We start from the raw sequence: 25,582 nt of genomic DNA, 5'->3' as shown, positions 1-25,582 counted from the left end.
AACCATTGTGTTTAAATGTTCTACTGGGCAGGATGGTATTTCTAATATACAGTAGTTAATCTAGGTTAATCGTCTGACAAATCTGTTTCACGAGATGATGTGCACCAGGAGGCCTAACAGACTGAAACAAAGACACAGGTCTAGAATGCCTCCACATAGATTTGTGGGGGGTCCAGGGTCATCCACAATCTGTAAATCAATGTGACTACTGTGCAGATGATGATTCACAATAACGTGGCTGAAGATATGGTGACCTAACTGCACATCACAACATGGAAAAATGGCGATGTTTCAAGCCGTCCTGGACCATTATCAAGCTGTATGTCTTGATAATGGACCAGAACAGACCAAAACGTCATTGTATCTTAATCTTCTGTTGTGTGGTTTGGTCATCATGTGACAACTGTAATTTATAATTACATGTAATGTAATTTATTTTAATGTAATTTAGAAAGACAGCAGTTGCTTTCCATTCTTATTACAGAAGTTCTTGTGCAAAGCTAGTATTGAAGTCATTACCAATGGTTGTTGGGAGACTACTGTGTGCACATTAACTAGTAATCTTGTAATCAAAAGATTTCTGAAACATTATAATTATTACTTTCTCATCTGTTTTAATTTCATTAATCATTGCTTCCTCACTTCCCCAAATAACTATTTAGGAATAAAATTGTGATGAGAAAGCACAGAGATATATGAGGATAAAGAGCTGGGATATGAAGAACAGATGCAAGGCATGATGGCATCGCTCTGCTGTTAAATCCAGGTGGTCAAAATTATGACCTACATCATATATTTAAAAATCCTGCAAGGATAAATAAACTATGTTACATTAAGCACATTTGTTTATTAATTGATAGAATGCACTTACAGTGACTTTTTATGTTGAGATAACAGTCAAGTTCAATGTAATAATTAAAGGGCCATGAGTAAAGACCAATTATTATGCTTTATTCTAAAAACATAAATTAAACAATAACTATATTATTCACATACATCAAAATAAAAATTCAGCTGTAAATCAAGTACAAATACCAAGGTAAGGTCAGGTAATTATCAGGAGAAAGCACTATGCCATTAAAACTATTTAGCACTTTGAAGGAATATGAGGTTAAGTGTTTGGAATAAAATGGAGGAAAGGAATGATGCCTAACCACCCACTTGGGCAGTCAGGGATTGAACGCTGACCTGCAAGAAGTGGGAACACTGCTGTACCGTCCAGTCCAAGTAGGTGGGTAGTCACCATAACGTGGCTGAAAATTACACACCCAACCTACACAGCTGATATACAAGAAATCTTAACATTTCAGTCCATTATGGACAATTATCTAGTTTAAATAATGGTCCAGGATAGAATGATATGACTTCACTTCCTTTATTTTAAGATGTGTGAATTAGGTGATGAATTAAATCAATATTGGCAAGTTAGATACCTGGCAACACACAGGCCTATGGCTTATGATTATATGCCTATATAGTCAACATTTAAACTTAAGAGCTATATTTCTAAATTGATATCACTTTTTATTAAAAGTAAATATCCTTCTAGATAATTGTTTATAAATAATTACATGAATAATAATAATAGCAATTAGGCCTAGTCTAGGATACTACCATGAAAGAAATGTTACCAGGATAATACAAATTCCAGTCAGGTTAATATAAATGTTCCAAGTATAATACACAGTCTGATCAGGCTAATATAAATATTCCATGTATAATACACATTCTGGTCAGGCTAATATAAATGTTTCCTGTATAACACACATTCTGGTGAAATTAATCAGATTAATATAAATGTTACCTGTATAATATACATTACCACAAGTGAGCCACAAGTGGCTCCCCCAAAGAAGAACCCAAATCCTAGGAAAAGCCAAATGATCCTTTGACCATAAGGAAAAGAAAGTACAATGGTACCTCAGTTTTTTCATTTAATCTGTTCCCAGAGACGATTCGAAAACTGAAATTAATTTTCCCATTAGAAATAATGTAAATTTAATTAATTCGTTCTACACCGCCAAAAATATTAACTAAAAATTACATTTTATAGAGAATAATACTCATAGGTACCTTACCTATATTGAGGACTCTTGTTGGTGTATGGAAGACAGGAAGGGGGTAGGAGAAGAGGTGTTAGTGTTTGGAAAGGGAGTCCCCTTCCATTATAACAGCAGAGATGACATTTCTGGGGTACACTCTCTCTCAAATTTTGCATGCATACCACTAAGACCTGGTTGTGGCTCACTGCTTGCTTGTCTTACTAAGAATCTGTCTATAGACACTTGTTTTTCCCTATGTTTAAACACTTGTCTGTAGTGAGACATCACATTGTCTCACTATGAATGAACTCTTTGATTTTCCTCGATCGTCATCCTCACAACTAATTTATTAGGTTGAACTTTACCAATGACTTTCTTGGAACCCATGGCATGATATATAATAAGAACTTTCATGTTCACAAACCAAAAAAGCACAAAAACAATTTAATTCTTCACAAAGAATTCAAGTGCGGTCGTCATTAGTTGGGAGGCACTGGTAAACTGAAGTGCGCCATGTGCTCGGTTGGCCCATATGTGTATCAACAAACTCGAGCATTGAGGCAAACTTCGATCACAGAGTCGAAACATTTAGAAGAAATTGAGCTCAAGAACTAAAAAATTTGAAACCCAAGGTTCTACTGTAGTTGTTCAACTGTACAAGTCTGTGATGCTCCACCATTTGGAGAGTTGTATCCAGGAATGAAGACTTTAGCTTTAAGAAGGACATATCTGCTTTGGACAAAGTTCCACATAGCAACAAAAATCAGCCCAAAACTCGGTCTATCTAGGATGGTAGGAAATATCTCTACTCTAATACCTTTTGTCACTGAATGGGTTCTGTTGCTACTGTACTTTGTCAACTATTAAGAATAACTACATTTAAATTGTGTAGTCACTAAGGGTAATGCTATTGTTTTTCTACATATAGCTTCATGCATCTTTACTAAACTTAATTTACATCCAGACTTTTACCCGTTGACAGACTCAACAGTGATATAGTTTCTCTCCAGTATGAATCCTTGAGTGTTTTTTTAGATCTAATTTTCGTGAAAAATCTTTTAGACACTCTGCACAGTGATATAGTTTCTCTCCTGTATGAATCCTCATGTGTATTTTTAGATTTGATTTATCTGAAAAATCTTTTAGACACTCTGAACAGTGATATGGTTTCTCTCCTGTATGAATCCTCATGTGACGTATTATATTTGATTTTGTTGAAAAATCTTTTAGACACACTGAACAGTGATATGGTTTCTCTCCTGTATGAATCCTCATGTGTGATTTTAGAGCTGATATTTTTGAGAAGTCTTTTAGACACTCTGAACAGTGATATGCTTTCTCTCCTGTATGAAACTTCATGTGATATATTAGATTTGATTTTGTTGAAAAATCTTTTAGACACTCTGAACAGTGATATGGTTTCTCTCCTGTATGAATCTTCATGTGACGTATTAGATTTGGTTTTCGTGAAAAATCTTTTAGACACACTGAGCAATGATATGGTTTCTCTCCTGTATGAATCTTCATGTGACATATTAGATTTGATTTTGTTGAAAAATCTTTTAGACACTCTGAACACTGATATGGTTTCTTTCTTGTATGAATCCTCATGTGTGATTTTAGAGCTGATATTTTTGAGAAGTCTTTTAAACACTCTGAACAGTGATATGGTTTCTCTCCTGTATGAAACGTCATGTGATATATTAGATTTGATTTTGTTGAAAAATCTTTTAGACACTCCGAACAGTGATATGGTTTCTCTCCTGTATGAATCCTCATGTGACATATTAGATGTGATTTTCGTGAAAAATCTTTTACACACACTGAGCAATGATATGGTTTCTCTCCTGTATGAATCTTCATGTGACATATTAGATTTGATTTTGTTGAAAAATCTTTTAGACACTCTGAACACTGATATGGTTTCTCTCCTGTATGAATCTTCATGTGACATATTAGATTTGATTTTGTTGAAAAATCTTTTAGACACTCTGAACAGTGATACGGTTTCTCTCCTGAATGGGCATTCATATTTAGCTTTGGAGTATGTCTGAACATAGTTTTAGACAATGAATATTTAACACAGATTTTTTCTTTGTACATTTTTTGTAGGCTACTATATGGGACGTTTTACTTTAATATTTTTGAACATTCAACACTGATTATATTTTTCTTTTGAAGAAACATTTGTACAGTTTACTTAAATTTATAAATCTCTAAAGCTAGTTGATCCAAAAACCTAAGTATTATTATCTAATGATATTTACTACATTTGATTACTTTAGTCTTGTTGACAATATTATTATTATTATTATGAATAAATTCTTGTATGCTTTATAAATATTACAGAAAATTTTAAGTAACACATATTCATGACATGGTTTTTTAAAAGGCAGTTTTTGTATATTATGAAAGGAAATGTTAAAAGATCCCAAACACTTGGATTTTGGGATGTGTAAATAACACAAGTTACAACATTGTAGCCAGCAGAGACAATCGGGTTATAGTGGTACCTCTGTTGTCAACAGATAGCCTGGAATATCAAATATTGTAACACAAGTTACAACATTGCAACCAGGTTATAGTGGTACCTCTGTTCTCAACAGATAGCTCGAAATGTTAAATAGTGTAACACACGTTACAACATTGCAACCAGATTATAGTGGTACCTCTGTTGTCAACAGATAGTCCAGAATATAAAATAAGCAACAGGAAAAAATCCAATTTGGTAGATATATAAAGCAAATGAATTGTCAAGACATACGAGAATGGAAAATTCGTTATGTAAATTGATGGTATTGTTGATTCATAAATAGTAAAATATTGTGCTTATCATATTTTAAAATATGCTAGACTTAAAATATACTATACAATATGCCCTGTGAGTTATCAAGTGAAAAAAAAACAAAAACAGTACATATGTATTCCTCCACATGTAGTTGCCAGCAGGAGATTTAGTGCATGTAAAACTTTGTAAATATGTAAAACAAGCACTGTGGCAAGTTTGTCCAAGATTTTACAATGTCATTGTATCACTTCTATAGAAAAATATATATATATATAAATATAAATATATATATATTTTGCTACACTGAGATGTTTTATTTTAAATATAACCACATAAATAAGGTAAGCCTTATTATAAATAAACTACAGAACTATAGGATCTATCATTATAAATATAACCACAGAACTGAGGGATATACTATCATAAATATAACCACAGAAATGAGGGATATATTATCATAAATATAACCACAGAACTGAGGGATGTATTATCATAAATATAACCACAGAACTGAGTGTCTTATTATATATATAACCAGAGAACTGAGAGATACCTTATTACAAATATATCTATTACCATGGTGCCATAGTGCATGAGGTGTTGATAAATACATGTACTCACCCATACATACATAGAGACATGAATGTAGAGTGCTTTGGATTAAAGTGTGTTTACTGCAATGGGTGATAAGGAAACACATGACAATATCTGAAAGAGTTGAGTAAACATCCATCCACAGGATGTTGAGGATGTGGATGTAACAATCAGGATGTTGAAATTGGCTCAAGATAATGTCTTACCCAAATTCATGTAGTACAGTTTTTCTGACACTGTAATGAGTTTCATGACACTGCTGATGACAACCACCATGTATGTAGTGTCGTGTCGTGACACTGTAGTGTCGTGTCTGACCGTGTCGTGCTTCATGACACTGCTCACACTATGATATGTATGCAGTCAATCTGACAGTGTTGTGCTTCATGACACTGCTCACACTATGATGTATAAGCAGTCTATCTGACAGTGTTGTGTTTCATGACACTGCTCACACTATGATGTATATGCAGTCTATCTGACAGTGATGTGCTTCATGACACTGCTCACACTATCATGTACACAGCATTGTTGACACACATGAGCTCTCAGCCTAATGGGTGGTGGCAGTGCAGGTGTCAGTCTTCTGAAGACAATAGGAGCTGCAAAAGAAACAATTGAGAAATATTCAGGTCTTTAGGACAACAAATATCAAATACATAATCTTTGGTGTTTAATAAAAGTTTTCTCATAATAGCCCATTTTTTATTTACAGGACTGCAGACTTTCTTCGGCAATGAATATATAGGTAAAATAAGGCTATACTATATACTAAACTATATAATGATGTATACTGGCAGCAGGTTTTCTTTTAAACATGTCTCATCGAATATGACCGCATATTCTGTATTTACTATCTTCTGATTTAGGGCTTCTATCCCTCTATTTTCTTAGCATCAGGGCTTAGATGAAAGAGTTCTCCAAAACTCATTTTCGTAATTTCAAGGTGACGAAAAAAGTGAATTACTATAGAATGTATTACACTTATTTAAACAATTTGCACAATGTTTCAAACCTCCATGGTTCATTCTCAAGTGAAAAGAATGTTCAGAACTGGTTGATTTATACCCGCACTGGGTCAGGTGATAAGACAATAAAGGTAAAAACATGGGGGATACATAAGGCATAAATGGGGGATGAAGCACATAAGAATAAAGGTAACTGCGGAAGGCCTATTAGCCCATACGAGGCAGCTCCTATCTACATACAAAGATTAATCAGGTGTAATTGACCTGTTATGTTGAACAGTGTCTTCTGTGTTGGCATCGTTATGTTCTGGTCTTGTCCTTACTCTCATGGTGGGTAGAGTAAATAGTTCCGTGATTTGGGTGTTCATGGTAGGTTGTTCTATTCTTATGTGAATTGCTTCAAGAATTTGTAATCTTCTTGCATCTTGGGTTTTGTCTATTATACAGGTATTTTTGTTCAACATTTCTCTTGTTAGGGTGATGTCATGGGCTTGTCTAATGTGATTCCTGGGGGTACCGGATTGAAGATGACATGTCAAACGCCTCGTCAGCTTGGTCGACGTCATACCTATGTACTTAAATTGAAGGTTACATCCTTCATTGGGTTAAGTGTACATGTATACAGTACATCGCTTGACTGCTGTAGAGGGTTCTCCGTTGGCTTCGGGCTGTTTTTGATAAGGAGTTTGGAATTCTTCTTGGTTTTGTAGAATACAGTGTGTCCTCACTTGAACCAACTATATGGGGCAAAGCCGATTCGTTCCAGTGTGGAATTCGTTCCATCAGTCCGGCCCCAACAACCTTCTTAAATTTTTTTTTTATACATATGCCAGGACACATTAGCATTAGGAAACATTGCACCTGACTCATGAAGGGAGTCCTTGCTAGTGCTGTTCCTGTAGGCATACTGTAATACCGTACCAAAAACGTTTGAATTTTAGTTTGTTTCTTCGCTTTGCGCTGCTTCATTATAATATCTTTCATGCCCTCTACATGTCGATAATAATCTGAGATGGGGGAATTACCATCCCCCCACCACCCACACCATCCACGTCATCCCCCACACCACCCAAACTATCCCCTACACCACCCACCACCATCCCCCACACTACCCACCACACCACCCCCCACACCCACCATACCACCCACACCATCCATGGGGTGTATTGAGGCAGCAGGCTTGGAAGCGTCTCATTCAACTCGCCCGACAAAAAAAAAAAAAAAAAAAAAAAAAAAAAAAAAAAAAAAAATAACTAGCTAGCTGACTTCTTAACCCCCTAATACATGCCTCTCACCACTGACACACACACCCATTTATTATGCATTCTTCATTTTGAATAAGGAATATGATAGATCAATGTGTTACAAGCCACTGAAATGGTAAAATTTTCTCTCTTAATTTTGTGAAAAGCATCAAGTATTATCAAGGCAAACATGTGGCATGGAGTCAGCAGTCCATAATTGCTGGGTTTACAGGTCTCCTCTCCCACCTCCAGCCCCCCCCCCTCCGTCACTATGTGATGGAGTGTGAAAAGATACGTGAATTTAGAGACAATTCTATAACCAATGTTCCAGCGATGTGTAAATATTTCATTCAAAATGATCTGCTACCAGAAATTTTAGCCAAATATCCCCAGTTTGCTAACTGTAGGTAGTAACCGAGTGATTGTAACCTATCCACTGCTGCCCACTGGATGGGGGGTGGTGTGCAGGACAAACATATAAATTTTGACACTAGCTCTCCACATATGTCAGTTGCATAATTTAGAACCTGTACTTGAGGTCGATCCCGAACCCATTGTTGATGTAATGACTTATATTGTATTTTGTAACTGGCTTAGCTAAATGAATTGTGGGGTTCAGTCCCTGAGCCCATTATGTGCCTCTGTAACCCTTTCCACTACCGCCCATAAGATGGGTATGGGGGTGCATAATAAATGAACTAAACTAAAAAACCACCTCCATGCCCCCCCCCTCCCCCCGAATTACTTGAGGAGCGACACACACTGGTACCCGGCCACACACAAGTTGGTAAATTTAGATACTATAGTGAACTCTCATGTAGAAATAATTAGTAAATTGAAAGAAAGTAATGACCATTTGAATAGCAAAGTTTTATGTCTTGAGGGTTTAGTGAAAGACTTGCGCAAGGATAAGAATCAATTGGAAACAAATTGCAAAGCCATGGAAGAAGAAAATAAACTCTTAAAAATAGCTTTGGAAGAAGTTAAAGTAAATTTAAACATAAATGACTACAATAGGTTAGGCAAGGAAATTCAACAGGAGAAACAGCTTTTGTCAGCACAGATGGAGGAAGTTACACAGGGAATAGAACAGTGCAAGAAAGATATGCAACTCACTTATGCACAAGTGGCCAAGGAGAAGGAAAAAATAGAAGAAGCAGTAAAGGAAGTCAAACACTGCAGCAACCAAGATAAAACAAACATTAGGCTAGAAGTGAGGAAAGAATTGGCATCTAACCCGAAGTTGGTGCAAAACACAGTTGATCGGAGTAAGTCCCTGATCATTTTTGGCTGCAAAGAAAAGGCGATAACATCTAGGTCAGAAAGAGCTGTAGAAGAAGCTAAAGTAGTAGATAAAATTGTTGGCCTCGTGGAAGGTCTTACAAACAGAGAGAATGTGTGCGACTACAGGAGAATAGGCAGGTACGTAAAAGGGAAAGATCGACCTTTGAGGATCACCCTAAACGGTGCCAAACAGATGGAAGAAGTACTAAGGAATGCTAGAAAATTGCAAAGGGATGAGGATGGGAAAGGGTGGTCGTTAAGACGAGATCTTTCAAAAGAAGATAGAGAGAAGCTGAAACTGAACCTCGCCGAGGCAAAACATTTAAATGAGAGCAGGAATGAAGAAGAAATAAATTCTTTTTTCTACAAAGTGATAGGGGTAGGCAAACCAGTAAAGTGGTACATAAAGGCAAACCAACAAAATCAATAGAGAGAGGGGGAGTGAAGAATAAGGAGAGGGGGAACAAGTTCCTGAAGATTGCATACACCAACATAGATGGAGTGAGATCGAAGATACTGGAGTTAAGTGATGTAATACAGCTGCAGACACCAGACATTGTTGCACTCACGGAGACAAAACTTGAAGATGTAATTTTAAATGAGGTCATATTCCCAAGGGGCTACTCAATTTGGAGACGGGACAGAAAAATTAGGAAAGGCGGTGGCGTTGCTGTGCTGGTAAAAGAACACCTAAAGGTGAAGGAAATAATGACTGCCAATCCACAAGAAGTTGACATAATAGCACTAGAGATCTGCTATGAGGATGATAAACTAATGATGATAAATGCATATAGTCCACCGCCAAGCAGCACATGGTCAAAGGAGGAGCTAGATAGTAAACGTGAAGGTCTTATAACAATAATGAGAGAGATTATAGCGAGAGCGGATAACGATAGATCACGACTGTTGATAGTCGGTGACTTCAACTTGAAATCCATAGACTGGGAAGCATATGAAGCTAAAACAGAAGATTTTTGGACCTGTAAATTTGTAGACCTCATCCTGGAAACATTCTTGTATCAACATGTTAAACAAGCTACGAGGATGAGGGAAGGGGACGTTCCCTCCATGCTAGATTTGATATTTACCAGGAAGGAGGAAGAGATATTTGACATTCAGTACCTTCCTCCCTTGGGTAAAAGTGACCATGTCTTTTTGGGAATAAAGTATGCAATGCGTTATAAGCTGGAAGAAAATAAAGAGGTTGAAGCAGTTGAAAAACCAGACTTCAGGAGAGGACATTATGGTGACCTTAGAAATTTTTTTTAGTGAGTATAATTGGACAGACTTGATGCTAGGCAAGGAAGTGAATGAGATGTATGGCAAGTTTTGTGAAATATATGATAAAGGCACAAAAAAATTTATACCAAAACAGTGATGCAGAACTAGGAAACAGGATTGGTTCAATAGAAATTGCGAGAGGGCTAGAGACCGAAAGACACAAAAATGGAATCAATACAGGAAGAGGCCGAACCCCCAAACATACCAGCGATACAAAGATGCGAGAAACAACTACACGGCAGTGAGGAGAGAGGCAGAAAGAAATTTTGAAAAAGGGATTGCGGACAAATGTAAAACAGAACCAGGTCTATTCTATAAATTCATAAACAACAAATTGCAGGTAAAGGATAATATTCAGAGGTTGAAAATGGGAAATAGATTCACGGAAGATGAAAAGGAAATGTGTGAAACACTAAACGAAAAGTTCCAAAGTGTGTTTGTACAAAATGAAATCTTTAGGGAACCAGATACAATAAGAATTCCAGAGAACAACATAGAACACATAGAGGTGTCTAGAGACGAAGTGGAAAAAATGCTCAAGGAGCTCGGTAAGAACAAAGCAGCTGGCCCAGATGGCGTTTCACCATGGGTTCTGAGAGAATGTGCATCTGAGCTCAGCATTCCACTTCACCTGATCTTTCAGGCATCCCTGTGTACAGGAATCGTAGCAGACGGGTGGAAACAGGCTAACATAGTTCCAATCTACAAAAGTGGCAGCAGGGAAGACCCCCTCAATTATAGACCTGTATCATTGACAAGTGTAATAGTGAAAGTATTGGAAAAACTAATCAAAACTAAATGGGTAGAACACCTAGAGAGAAATGATATAATATCAGACAGACAGTATGGTTTTCGATCTGGAAGATCCTGTGTATCGAATTTACTCAGTTTCTATGATCGAGCCACAGAGATATTACAGGAAAGAGATGGTTGGGTTGACTGCATCTATCTGGACCTAAAAAAGGCTTTCGACAGAGTTCCACATAAGAGGTTGTTCTGGAAACTGGAAAATATTGGAGGGGTGACAGGTAAGCTTCTATCATGGATGAAAAATTTTCTGACTCATAGAAAAATGAGGGCAGTAATCAGAGGCAATGTATCAGAATGGAGAAATGTCACAAGTGGAGTACCACAGGGTTCAGTTCTTGCACCAGTGATGTTTATTGTGTACATAAATGATCTACCAGTTGGTATACAGAATTATATAAACATGTTTGCTGATGATGCTAAGATAATAGGAAGGATAAGAAATTTAGATGACTGTCATGCCCTTCAAGAAGACCTGGACAAAATAAGTATATGGAGCACCACTTGGCAAATGGAATTTAATGTTAATAAATGTCATGTTATGGAATGTGGAATAGGAGAACATAGACCCCACACAACCTATATATTATGTGAGAAATCTTTAAAGAATTCTGATAAAGAAAGAGATCTAGGAGTGGTTCTAGATAGAAAACTATCACCTGAGGACCACATAAAGAATATTGTGCAAGGAGCCTATGCTATGCTTTCTAACTTCAGAATTGCATTTAAATACATGGATGGCGATATACTAAAGAAATTGTTCATGACTTTTGTTAGGCCAAAGCTAGAATATGCAGCTGTTGTGTGGTGCCCATATCTTAAGAAGCACATCAACAAACTGGAAAAGGTGCAAAGACATGCTACTAAGTGGCTCCCAGAACTGAAGGCCAAGAGCTACGAGGAGAGGTTAGAAGCATTAAATATGCCAAAACTAGAAGACAGAAGAAAAAGAGGTGATATGATCACTACATACAAAATAGTTACAGGAATTGATAAAATCGACAGGGAAGACTTCCTGAGACCTGGAATTTCAAGAACAAGAGGTCATAGATTTAAACTAGCTAAACACAGATGCCGAAGAAATATAAGAAAATTCACCTTCGCAAATAGAGTGGTAGACGGTTGGAACAAGTTAAGTGAGAAGGTGGTGGAGGCCAAGACCGTCAGTAGTTTCAAAGCGTTATATGACAAAGAGTGCTGGGAAGACGGGACACCACGAGCGTAGCTCTCATCCTGTAACTACACTTAGGTAATTACACACACCACTACACAATGCCAAGTGAGCTGTTGTTTTCTACAGGAAACAATAAAACATGTTAATGATTAATAATGTATATTAACCCTTAAATGGTGCATAGCTATATACCATTTGACACCCACAGGCGCATACCAAAAAAAAAAAAAAAAAAAATTTTTTCTTCCTAACCTGTTAATTTGTGTTCACTGATCATGGGAAAAATAATAAAAAAATCGTAAGTGGCATATTTTGCCCGCTATAGAGCAGGGAAGTCTGGCAAAAAACAGGCGCTGACTCAGCGTGCGTCCCAGGCGGCCTGTTGCTCACCAGCTGTCAGGCCAGAGTTGCCACAAAGAGATAATTACCTAATTATTTCAATGTCTCTAATTGATTTTTCGTAGTTTTTTTGCTGTAATATTATTCAGTAGTGTGATACATTTATATAATAAAATGAGTGAATCATCGCAGTACTCAAAAATATGGTGTGCATATTGTTGATTCAATTATGTTCATCAAACAGTGAACAAATACTTTGTCGGTTATTACACTATATACACAGGTTATATATAAGTATCTGCATGTTTTGTTCACCATGACGAACCACTAAGTTGGTATGCTGAGTGGCAGTGGCAGTGGCAGGCAGTGACTGGCTGCCACTCCCTCCCTCACCTTACCTCACCTGACTTGCCACCATTCTCCACCCACCATACTGTTTTTGCTTTTATATACAGACGTTATATATAAGTATTTACATGTTTTGTTCACCATAACTGTACATCTAAGCTTGTATGGTGAGTAAAGGCACAAAGACGTAGCTACTCACTATGCAGGTGGCGGCCGCCCTCAAGGCCAGACGCACTAATATTTCTCCTACAACAATACTGTTTGTGGTGTTATTACGCTATATACACACATTATATATAAATATCTACCTGTTTTATTCACCATACTTGTACAAGTAAACTGGTATGGTGCCCAAAGACCATCATGGTCATCAGTAAACAACATGGTAAGTCCTGCAGACGACGCTCCTCCCTCACCAAAATGGCGGCTCCCAACCTCCTACTCTCGCTGTTATCTCACACTATACACACGTTATATATAAGTACAGGCATACCTCAGAATACGAGTTTAATCCGTTCCTGGAGACGCCTCGCCTTCCGAAAACTCGCATTCCGAAGTTAATTTCCCCATAAGAAATAAAGGGAAATGAATTAATCCGTTCCTGACTACCCCAAAAACCCCCCATCAAACTAAATTTTTATACCTAATTCATCTAAATAAACCTACAAAACTGTGTTCCAGTTATTACTTACCTTGCTGTCGAGTGCTGTAGGCGTATGGAAGATGGTGAGGAGGGGGGAGGAGGAGAGGAGTTACTGTTTGGAAGGGGAGTCCCCTTCCATAATCACATCACATAACCCCATGCCTTGTAACACTATGGATACCACTTCTCTTTCTAAATTTTTCAAACCAGCCCCTGCTTGCCTTAAACTCTTTCTTATCTGCATCACTCGTTGCAGGGGTATTCTTTAGAAGGTCTTCGTGCAACACCCTGGCTTTCTCACAAATAATGGCCTCCGAAACACTATCACCCCTCTACGCCTTGTCGTGTATCCAAATTAATAACAACTTTTCCACTTCTTCAAGTATTTGTGGTCTTTGTGCCGTTAATGTTCTTACTCCTTTTGCCACTTTAGCACCCATAATCTTATTTTTCTTCTTAAGTATAGTGCATATTGTTGATGTGGCTTTGTTGTACTGCCTACAAAGTTCAACAACACGTGTACCGTTCTCATGCTTCCGAATGATCTCTTGTTTCTCCTCTATTGTCATCCTCACTTGAGCTTTCTGGCCTTTATCCTTACCACTGGCTTTCTTGGGACCCATGGTGAGATATATAATAACAAATTGTATAGACAAATCACCAAAAATCCAACAAAACACTGAAAATCCGCGAGAAGAATTGATGTGGGGGTAGTCACTGAGCGCGAGACAATGGTAAACTGAGGGGCGACGATCGCCGAACCACCACGCGCTAGGTCGGCCTGTACGCGTATCAACAAACTCGCGTCCCGAAGTAACCCTCGCCTTCTGAGACAAATTTTTGGAGTAAATACTGCTCGCCTTCCGAAAACCTCGCATACAGGGACAATCGCATTCCGAGGTACCACTGTATCTACATTTATGTTCACCATAGCGAACCACTAAGCTGATATGGTGAGTGCAGTCAATAAAAGGTGGCCACACACACTCAAAAGACGACGCCACCATCCTCCCTCCCACAGCATTACTCCTCCCTCCATGGCGCACAGTGCCAAATATCACCACAATCCTGCTATTATCAGAACCCTGGTCAGTTTTATCACAGTCAGGGGTCTTCTGTAATAATATCATCGCTACATAATAGCATGAACAAGTATATTATGGCATTTTTAGGCGATGCTGTGGTCACAAGCTGAACAGTAGTGCTGTGAGTTCATGCTGCGTGCGTCAGGCTTGGTAGCTGACTCAATACTGAGGCCCCTAACACCCGGGAGTTTGGCCCACGATTTTTTTTTAAAATGGCGTCTGTTTACAAGAGCCCTGATGAAGGTGTGGTGAACCCCGTCTATCCGCGGGCCGTTTAAATCTTGCGTAGTACTCCAAAGCATCACATGATGCGATGCGCAATTTACTGCAAGTCGGTCAAAGCATCATATGATGCGATGCGCAATTGAAGGGTTAATACATGAAAATTAACATATTTTGGCATAAATATTTTACAGCTAAGATTGAAATTTTTAATACAGAATGGATGAGAGGTTTGGCAGCCACGCGTGGTCAGCAACCGTCCTCCCCCTTCGCCACTCTTACAAACGTCACCACCCTACATCACCACTACCCCCTCCCTCACCACCAACGCCTCCCTCACCACCACCACCTCCCTCCCTCACCACCACCACCGCCTCCCTCACCACCACCACCGCCTCCCTCACCACCACCACCGCCTCCCTCACCACCACCACCGCCTCCATCACTCCCTCACCACCACCACCATCACTCCCTCACCACCACCACCACAATCACTCCCTCACCACCACCATTACCATCACTCCCTCACCACCACCATTACCATCACTCCCTCACCACCACCATCACTCCTTCACCACCACCACCACCATCACTCCCTCACCACCACCACCATCACTCCCTCACCACCACCATCACTCCCTCACCACCACCACCACCATCACTCCATCACCACCACCACCACTGCCTCCCTCACCACCACCACCACTGCCTCCCTCACCACCACCACTCCCTCAGCACCACCACTCTCTCACCACCGGGAAAGCAAAATATAATACTGTACAACTGTTTACACTTTGTTGATGACAGTGGCTGTCATCAACTATGACAGCTCGGTCTCGGTGATCGCTTGGACAAACATTCCTCGCTTAATCCTTAAACCGCGCAAATCATATATATATATGTAATATCAGTGACAAAACCGAAACCGCACACATCATTTATATATGCTTTCGTGTCTAGCGCTATAATTTAAACGCCCTGCGTGGGATAGGGGTAGTCATCGGCGAGCCTCAACCGACCATAAACAAAACCCGCCTTGGAAAAAAATCCAGTGTTGATCCCCCTTGTGTACAGGCCTCCGTTACCTGGCGGACACCATGGCGAGTGCATCAAGTTCCAACGACCGACCCCGCTCAGCGAGGCGTTCCTCGCGACCTCTGACCGAGGATAAAATTAACAAGAATTTGTTCTCAGATGGTGACGAGTCTGATATTGACGACTCAAACTTTGATCATGACTACACACAGCCCTCAGAGGTGGATACGACCAACGACGAGTGTGAACATGCTGGCTCCACCAGGGCTAGGCCTAGCATCTCGCCCATGCCTCCTCACCCTCACTCGACCCCAATTTGTGCAAGACCACACAGTTCATGTGCTCCCTTGCAAGATACTGATGTTTTGCTCGGCTATTCTGAAGAAGGTTAATAATTTTCCGGTTTTAGTGACTTAGAATCGGAAAATAGTTTCGCTAGTGCAAGTGGACTGCGTGGTGTTGCCAAGTGACAACTTGTCACGTCAGCAGCATCTGGCCAAGCCATGCGGCACCGCATGGCACCACATGAACAAGGACCCTCAACATGGAGTAATTTTCCGTCACCGTCCCTGCCCATCCCTACTGTTCCTAGACCTGCTTCAGCTCCTGGTCCACGGTTTCCTCGCCATGATGCCACTATTGACTCTCGAAAGACACCCAAAGTTTTTGTGTGGAGTGATGGGACAGATTTTGTTCCACAAATTCCTGGTTTTGATAATTCAGATGTTGGAATTACAGACATTTTCCCTGATAAAGGTGCAGATATGTGTGAAATGGACTATTTTACTGCATATTTTGATGAGCCGCTAATTGAATATATTGTTCATGAAACGAACAAATATGCGACTGATCTCATTGATGAGGAGTTCTCCGATTATTCACGTTTGCAGCGATGGAAAGATACGACTGTAGGTGAAATGTATGTGTTTTTCGCACTGTGTATGTTGATGAAAAATTGTGTCAAACACGTAATCGACCATTATTGGAGCAAAGACCATACTGTTCCAACACCGATGTTCAGCAAATATATGTCTCGAGACCGATTTGTGAAAATCCTCAGGTGCCTTCACTTTGCAAATGATGAAGACCGGAATGATGATGATAGACTTTGGAAGGTAAGGCACGTCCTGAATGAACTTATTGGAAAGTACAGGGATTTCTACATACCAGCTCAGAAGCTTGTGATTGACGAATCCCTTGTGCTTTTCAAAGGACGTCTCGCCTTCAAGCAATATATTCCTTCCAAGCCACTGATTTGGATTGAAATTCTTTGTACTCTGTGACTGTGAAACAAGAATGGTGTTACACATGATAATGTATATGGGTACAAATGTAGACATTCCTGCTAATGACCAACATGGCTTCTCAGGTAGTGTTGTGAAGTCACTGCTTGCACCATATCTCAACAAGGGCCACATATTATACACAGATAACTATTATACCAGTCCCTTGCTAACTAGGTTCTTGCTTGATAATAGAACTGGAGTGTGTGGCACAGTGAAGGCAAAACGAAGGGAAATGCCAGTGTTTCCAGGTGCTATGCAGGTTGGTGATTGCGAGCTCAGAAAAACAGGTGGAATACTTTCAGTGCGGTGGAAAGACAGGTGGTAAACGTAATTTCCGTGCATTCAATTTTACTGTAGCAACACAATTACTACAGAAGTTTGGCAAAGTAATTCCTGGCATACAGAGGCCCATTCTGAACCCAGTATTGCACCATGCTCCAACACCCAGCCTCGCTTACAGAGATGCCTTTTTGACACACAATCTCAGGTTTTTACCACCAACTGGAAAGTGTGCAGTAGGCCAGCGTGCATGTGTAGTATGCTGGTCAACAACCAAGAGGGAACAGAAAAGAAAAATGGTGATGACTTGGTGCACAGTGTGGCAGGTCCCTCTGTGCCATGTCCAATGTTTCAATGAGTATCACAGTCTTGATGACTTCTAAATGTCCAAGACTGGTGCCAAAACATGTAAATACAGAATAAGTGGGTGTATATAGTGGAAATAAATCAAAAGAAATTTATATTTTATTGAGAAATAAGACATTTTTGTGCAGATACTTGTGACACTAATATGTGGATACAATATACATTGACAACAGTTTTATGTTTATAAATCTTCTTGTGAGAACATATTGAACCACACCAGTGAAAAAAATGGGTGTAAAATACGCCATAGATACTGTAAATAATAACGCGAAAATAAATTCGAGGCAACTCGGGCTCCTTCTCCGTTGTGCCTGACTCACCCCGGGCGCACAGCGGTCCAGCGAAGACGAAGTGTGACGTCAGTGCCGATCTACTCGGCTCATTTACAAAACGTTAAATGCAATTAAATTTTTTTATTATTTTTCCCGTGCTCAGGGAACACAAATAAAGAGATTAAAAAGAAAAAAAATTTGTTATTTTTTTTTTGTTGCACCTGTGGGTGTTAATCCCATTTCGACCCCTAGCGGCCCGAGGGTTAATCGAACATTTGTATGTTCCACTGAACATTTGGTATCGAATTCAATTTGTTTGGCTCTTCCGGGAATTCGATAGAGCAGGGTTCGTTAGACTGAGGAAGCACTGTATGATCAGGTCTATGTTTTGGTTAGGAGTAATGCTTTTTACTCCTTTACGGATTATTTCTTTCCTCTTTTATATGTTCACTGTGCATGGTTGATTTGTAATATAATTTTATTGGAGGTATTGTGGTTTCTGTTCTAGGTTCAGGATTATACCATCGTCCAAGTGTCTTCTTATAGCAGCGTTTATTTCCGCGTTGCTATATTCGTTGTTCACCAATACCTGAGTTACTCTTTCAAACTCTCTACTCACATTGCTCCATTCGGAGCAGTGGGTAAGCGCTCGACAAATATAAGCATTGAGAACACTGGCTTTGTATCTTTGGGGGCACACACTTCTACCGTTCAGGCATAATCCTATGTTGGTGGGCTTAGTATATACGATGGGGCTTAAAGAGGTTCCTGTTTTTGTTATTAGTACATCCAAGAATGGCAGACTGTCATTTTCATTATTTTCATGTGTAAATTGGAGTACTGACTCTCTAGATGGCTTTTTAGATCAATTAGTTCATCTGAGTCTTTTACTATGGCGAATATGTCATCTACATAACGGCAATATACAGTTGGTTTTTATCTGCTACTGAAGACTCTGTCTTCGATTGTTCCCATATAAAAATTAGCAAATAGAACTCCTAAGGGGGAGGTTATCTTGAGATTATCTTGAGATGATTTCGGAGCTTTAGTGTCCCCGCGGCCCGGTCCTCGACCAGGCCTCCACCCCCAGGAAGCAGCCCGTGACAGCTGACTAACACCCAGGTACCTATTTTACTGCTAGGTAACAGAGGCATAGGGTGAAAGAAACTGCCCATTGTTTCTCGCCGGCGCCTGGGATCGAACCCAAGACCACAGGATCACAAGTCCAACGTGCTGTCCGCTCGGCCGACCGGCTCCTGAGCCTGAGGAAGCCCATTGCTACTCCGTCTATTTGTAGATACAGTGATACCTCGGAACACGAGTGTCCCTTTATGCGAGTTTTTCGGAATACGAGCAGGATTTCCTCGGAAAATATGTCTCGGAAGGCAAGGGTTACATCGGAACGCGAGTTTGTTGATACGCGTTCAGGGCGACCTAGCGCGGGGTGGTAGGGCGACCTAGCGCGGGGTGGTAGGGCGACCTAGCGCGGGGTGGTTCGGCGATCGTCGCCCCTCCGCCCCTCAGTTTACCATTGTTTCGCGCCCAGTGACTATCCCACATCAATTCTTCACCCGGATTTTCAGTGTTTTGATGGATTTTTGGTAATTTGACAATACAATTTGTTATTATATATCTCACCATGGGCCCCAAGAAAGCCAGTGGTAAAGATCAAGGCCAGAAAGCCCATGTGAGGATGACAATAGAGGAGAAACAAGAGATCATTCGGAAGCATGAGAATGGTACACGTGTTGTTGAACTTTGTAGGCAGTACAACAAAGCCACATCAACAATATGCACTATACTTAAGAAGAAAAATGAGATTATGGGTGCTAAAGTGGCAAAAGGAGTAAGAACATTAACGAAACAAAGACCACAAATACTTGAAGAAGTGGAAAAGTTGTTATTAATTTGGATACACAAGGAATTAAGGGGTGATAGTGTTTCGGAGGCCATCATTTGTGAGAAAGCCAGGGTATTGCACGAAGACCTTCTAAAGAATACCCCTGCAACGAGTGATGCAGATACGAAAGAGTTTAAGGCAAGCAGGGGCTGGTTTGAAAAATTTAGAAGGAGAAGTGGTATCCATAGTGTTACAAGGCATGGGGAGGCAGCCAGCTCAGACAAAAGAGCCGCTGGATGATTTATTGAGGAATTTAAAGAGTTTGCAGAGGCTGAGGGATACCTACCGCAACGAGTGTTTAATTGTGATGAAACAGGACTGTTTTGGAAAAGAATGCCTAAGAGGACATACATTACCAAGGAGGAAAAATCCTTGCCCGGACACAAGCTTATGAAAGATAGGTTTACGCTTGTGCTGTGTTCAAATGCAAGTGGCGATTTGAAAATTAAACCCTTGCTAGTGTATCATTCTGAAAATCCAAGGGTTTTCAAACAGTATAAAGTGCAGAAAACCCATTTGTGTGTGATGTGGAAGGCTAATAAAAAAGCATGGGTGACTAGGCTTATTTTTTCGGAGTGGGTGAATGAAGTGCTGTGCCCTGCCAAAGAAAAATATCTGCAGGAGAAACATTTGCCACTCAAAGCCGTGCTTCTTCTCGACAATGCTCTTGCTCATCCTCCAGGCTAGGAAGATGATTTGTTGCCCAGATACAATAAATTCCTCACAGTTAAATTCCTTCCTCCTAACACCACTCCTCTAATTCAGCCTATGGACCAGAAAATCATAGCAAATTTTAAGAAACTTTATGAAAGGGCACTTTTCCGGAAATGTTTTGAAGTGACTGAAGCCACAAACTTCACCCTCAAAGAGTTCTGGAAACACCATTTTAACATTTGTAGTGCTTTAACCCTCAAACCGCGCATATCATATATAAATGATATCAGTGACATAACCGAAACCGCGCACATCATTTATATATGATTTCGTGTCTAGCGCTATAATTTAAACGCCCCGCCTGGGATAGGGGCAGCTATAGTACAGCCACGACCGATAGTTGCCAGTTGCCACCTAGAAAAAAAATCCAGGCCAACATTCTTGGGTGTTACAGCGTCAGTATTGAGCAAGCCACCAAGGCTGGCGCATGCAGCACGAGCTCACAGCACCGCTGTTCAGCTTGTGACCACAGCATCGCCTACAAATACCATAATATAAATGATACTGCTATTATTTAGCAGTGATAGTATTACTGAAGCCCCCTGACTGATAAAACTGACTAGGATTCTGATAATAGCAGGATTGTGGTGATATTTAGCGCTGTGCTCCATGGAGGGAGGAGTAAGGCTGTGGGAGGGAGGGTTGTGGCGTCGTTTTCTGACTGTGTGTGGCCACCATTTATTGACTGCACTCACCATACCAGCTTAGTGGTTCGATATGGTGAACACAAATGTAGATACTTATATATAACGTGTGTATAGTGTGAGATAACAGCGAGAGGAGTAGGTTGGGAGCCGCCATTTTGGTGAGGGAGGACCATCGTCTGCACGACTTGACATGTTGTTTACTGATGGCTACTATGGTCTTTGGGCACCATACCAGCTTATTTGTACAGGTATGGTGCATAAAACAGGTAGATACTTATATATAATGTGTGTATATAGCGTAATAACACCACAAACAAGATTGTTGGAGGACAAATATTAGTGCGTCTGGCCTTGAGGGCGGCCGCCGATCAGCTGACTGTGTGAGTAGCTACGTCTTATGGCCTTACTCACCATACAAGCTCAGATGTACAGTTATGGTGAACAAAACATGTAAATACGTATATATAACGTCTGTGTATAGTGAATAAATACAGGAAGAGTATTGTGGGAGATAAATGAGGGTGAGTGAGGTGGTGTTGAGGGAGGGAGTGGCAGTGAGTGGTTCGCTGGTGTTTGGCGGTCACTCCTCGTTGCTTTTTGACTCACAAGACCAACTTTGTAGTTTGTTATGGTGTACAAAACATGCAAATACTTATATATAATCTGTGTATATAGTGTAACAACAGCAAAACTATTTGTTTATTGTTTTATGAACATAATTGAATCACTAATATGCACACCATAATTTTGAGTACAGCGATGGTTAACACATTTTATAATATAAATATACCACAATTCACTGTATGGAATAATATTACTGCAAAAAAACTAAGAAAAAATCAGACATATTGAAATAATTAGGTAATAATATATTTGTGGCAACTGCCGTCTGACAGCTCGGGCAGAGTAGACCTCGTCTGGCGAAGGCTCTGCCAACGCCCCTTTTTTGCCACACTTCCCTACCCTATTGCGGCTAAAATATGCCACCTACGATATTTTTGTTACTTTTTCCGTGATCAGGGAACAAAAATGAACACTTCTATAAAACGAAAGAATTTTTTGGATTTTTTTTTTTTTGTTGCGCCTGTGGGTGTGAATTCCATTTGGGCCCCTAGCGGTTTGAGGGTTAACCCTCAAACCGCGCATATCACATATAAATGATATCAGTGACAAAACCGAGACCGCGCACATCATTTATATATGATTTCGTGTCTAGCGCTATAATTTAAACGCCCCTGCCTGGGATAGGGGCAGCTATAGTACAGCCATGACCGATAGTTGCCCGATGCCACCTAGAAAAAAAAATCCAGGCCAACATTCTTGGGTGTTACAGCGTCAGTATTGAGCAAGCCACCAAGGCTGGCGCACACAGCACGAGCTCACAGCACCGCTGTTCAGCTTGTGACCACAGCATCGCCTACAAATACCATAATATAAATGATACTGCTATTATTTAGCAGTGATAGTATTACTGAAGCCCCCCTGACTGTGATAAAACTGACCAGGATTCTGATAATAGCAGGATTGTGGTGATATTTAGCGCAGTGCTCCATGGAAGGAGGAGTAAGGCTGTGGGAGGGAGGGTTGTGGCGTCGTTTTCTGACTGTGTGTGGCCACCATTTATTGACTGCACTCACCATACCAGCTTAGTGGTTCGCCATGGTGAACACAAATGTAGATACAGGCATACCTCAGAATACGAGTTTAATCCGTTCCTGGAGACGCCTCGCCTTCCGAAAACTCGCATTCCGAAGTTAATTTCCCCATAAGAAATAAAGGGAAATGAATTAATCCGTTCCTGACTACCCCAAAAACCCCACATCAAACTAAATTTTTATACCTAATTTACCTAATTCATCTAAATAAACCTACAAAACTGTGTTCCAGTTATTACTTACCTTGCTGTCGAGTGCTGTAGGCGCATGGAAGATGGTGAGGAGGGGGGAGGAGGAGAGGAGTTACTGTTTGGAAGGGGAGTCCCCTTCCATAATCACATCACATAACCCCATGCCTTGTAACACTATGGATACCACTTCTCTTTCTAAATTTTTCAAACCAGCCCCTGCTTGCCTTAAACTCTTTCTTATCTGCATCACTCGTTGCAGGGGTATTCTTTAGAAGGTCTTCGTGCAACACTCTGGCTTTCTCACAAATAATGGCCTCCGAAACACTATCACCCCTCAACTCCTTGTCGTGTATCCAAATTAATAACAACTTTTCCACTTCAAGTATTTGTGGTCTTTGTGCGGTTAATGTTCTTACTCCTTTTGCCACTTTAGCACCCATAATCTTATTTTTCTTCTTAAGTATAGTGCATATTGTTGATGTGGCTTTGTTGTACTGCCTACAAAGTTCAACAACACGTGTACCGTTCTCATGCTTCCGAATGATCTCTTGTTTCTCCTCTATTGTCATCCTCACATGAGCTTTCTGGCCTTTATCCTTACCACTGGCTTTCTTGGGACCCATGGTGAGATATATAATAACAAATTGTATAGACAAATCACCAAAAATCCAACAAAACACTGAAAATCCGCGAGAAGAATTGATGTGGGGGTAGTCACTGAGCGCGAAACAATGGTAAACTGAGGGGCGGCGGGGCGGAGGGGCGACGATCGCCGAACCACCACGCGCTAGGTCGGCCTGTACGCGTATCAACAAACTCGCGTCCCGAAGTAACCCTCGCCTTCTGAGACAAATTTTTGGAGTAAATACTGCTCACCTTCCGAAAACCTCGCATACAGGGACAATCGCATTCCGAGGTACCACTGTACTTATATATAACGTGTGTATAGTGTGAGATAACAGCGAGAGGAGTAGGTCGAGAGCCGCCATTTTGGTGAGGGAGGAGCGTCGTCTGCACGACTTGGCATGTTGTTTACTGATGGCCACTATGATCTTTGGGCACCATACCAGCTTATTTGTTCAGGTATGGTGAATAAAACAGGTAGATACTGATGTGTGTATATAGCATAATAACACCACAAACAATATTGTTGGAGGACAAATATTAGTGCGTCTGGCCTTGAGGGCAGTCGCCAATCAGCTGACTGTGTGAGTAGCTACGTCTTAGTGCCTTTACTCCCCATACAAGCTTAGATGTACAGTTATGGTGAACAAAACATGTAAATACGTATATATAACGTCTGTGTATAGTGAATAAATACAGAAAGAGTATTGTGGGAGGTGAATGAGGGTGAGTGAGGTGGTGTTGAGAGAGGGAGTGGCAGTGAGCTGCTCGCTGGTGTTTGGCGATCACTCCTCGTTGCTTTTTGACTCACAAAATCAACTTAGTAGTTCGTTATGGTGTACAAAAAATGCAAATACTTATATATAACCTGTGTATATAGTGTAACAACAGCGAAACTATTTGTTTATTGTTTTATGAACATAATAATTGAATCACTAATATGCACACCATAATTTTGAGTACAGCGATGGTTCACACATTTTATTATATAAATATACCACAATTCACTGTATGGAATAATATTACTGCAAAAAAACTAAGAAAAAATAAATCAGACACATTGAAATAATTAGGTAATAATATATTTTAGTGGCAACTGCCGTCTGACAGCTCGGGCGGAGTAGACCTCGTCTGCCGAAGGCTCTGCCAACGCCTCTTTTTTGCCACACTTCCCTACCCTATTGCGGCTAAAATATGCCACTTACGATTTTTTCGTTATTTTTTCCGTGATCAGGGAACAAAAATGAACACTTCTATAAGATGAAAGAATTTTTTTATTTTTTTTTTTGTTGCGCCTGTGGGTGTGAATTCCAATTGGGCCCCTAGCGGTTTGAGGGTTAAAAGTCGTTGACAAAGCTTGGCAAGAAGTGACTCAAAGAACCCTGATCTCTGGCTAGAGAAAATTGTGGCCTGAATGTGAGAGAACTAGACTTTGAGGGGTTTGAGCCTGGAAATGATGCGCCTATTGTTGACGAAATTGTTACTCTGGGCCGGCAAATGGGCTTGGAATTGGATGATGATGTGGAGTTGGTGGAAGAACACAACGAAGAACTGACCACCGAAGAACTCCAAGCCCTTCAACAGGAACAGCAAGACAATGCAGCTGATGATTCTACAGTGGAGGAGGATGAAGCAGTAGCGAATGTCCCTACTGCAGTAATTAAGAAGGTGTGTCAGATGTGGGAAGAGATTCAAACAATTGTTGAAAAGACTCACCCAGAGAAAGCTGTAGTAGGCCGTTGTCTTAATCTTTTCAATGACAATGTGATGCCTTACTACAGAGACAGCTTGCGA

At 40.3% G+C, this 25,582-nt stretch overlaps 2 protein-coding genes across 2 annotated transcripts in view; one reads left to right on the top strand and one right to left on the bottom strand.

Annotated features, from left to right (window-relative positions):
• Positions 1-832: 832 nt before the first annotated feature.
• Positions 833-25,582, bottom strand: part of LOC123774191 (zinc finger protein 271-like) — a 163,894-nt gene continuing 139,144 nt past the window's right edge. Inside the window, exon 2 of the mRNA XM_045768337.2 lies at positions 833-6,026. Within this exon, the coding sequence (XP_045624293.2) occupies positions 3,027-4,145 (1,119 nt within the window). The 5' untranslated portion in view covers positions 4,146-6,026 and the 3' untranslated portion in view covers positions 833-3,026. The remainder of the gene's footprint in view (positions 6,027-25,582) is intronic.
• On the top strand, positions 16,358-17,137 carry LOC138356614 (piggyBac transposable element-derived protein 4-like). Its single transcript, XM_069312800.1, has one exon. It carries the CDS (start codon positions 16,358-16,360, stop codon positions 17,135-17,137), a length of 780 nt encoding a protein of 259 aa, XP_069168901.1.

The sequence above is a fragment of the Procambarus clarkii genome, chromosome 73, assembly GCF_040958095.1.
Source record: "Procambarus clarkii isolate CNS0578487 chromosome 73, FALCON_Pclarkii_2.0, whole genome shotgun sequence".
Lineage (NCBI taxonomy): Eukaryota > Metazoa > Arthropoda > Malacostraca > Decapoda > Cambaridae > Procambarus > Procambarus clarkii.
Note: the sequence above shows the minus strand (reverse complement) of the source record. Positions and strands in the feature narration are given on the sequence as shown.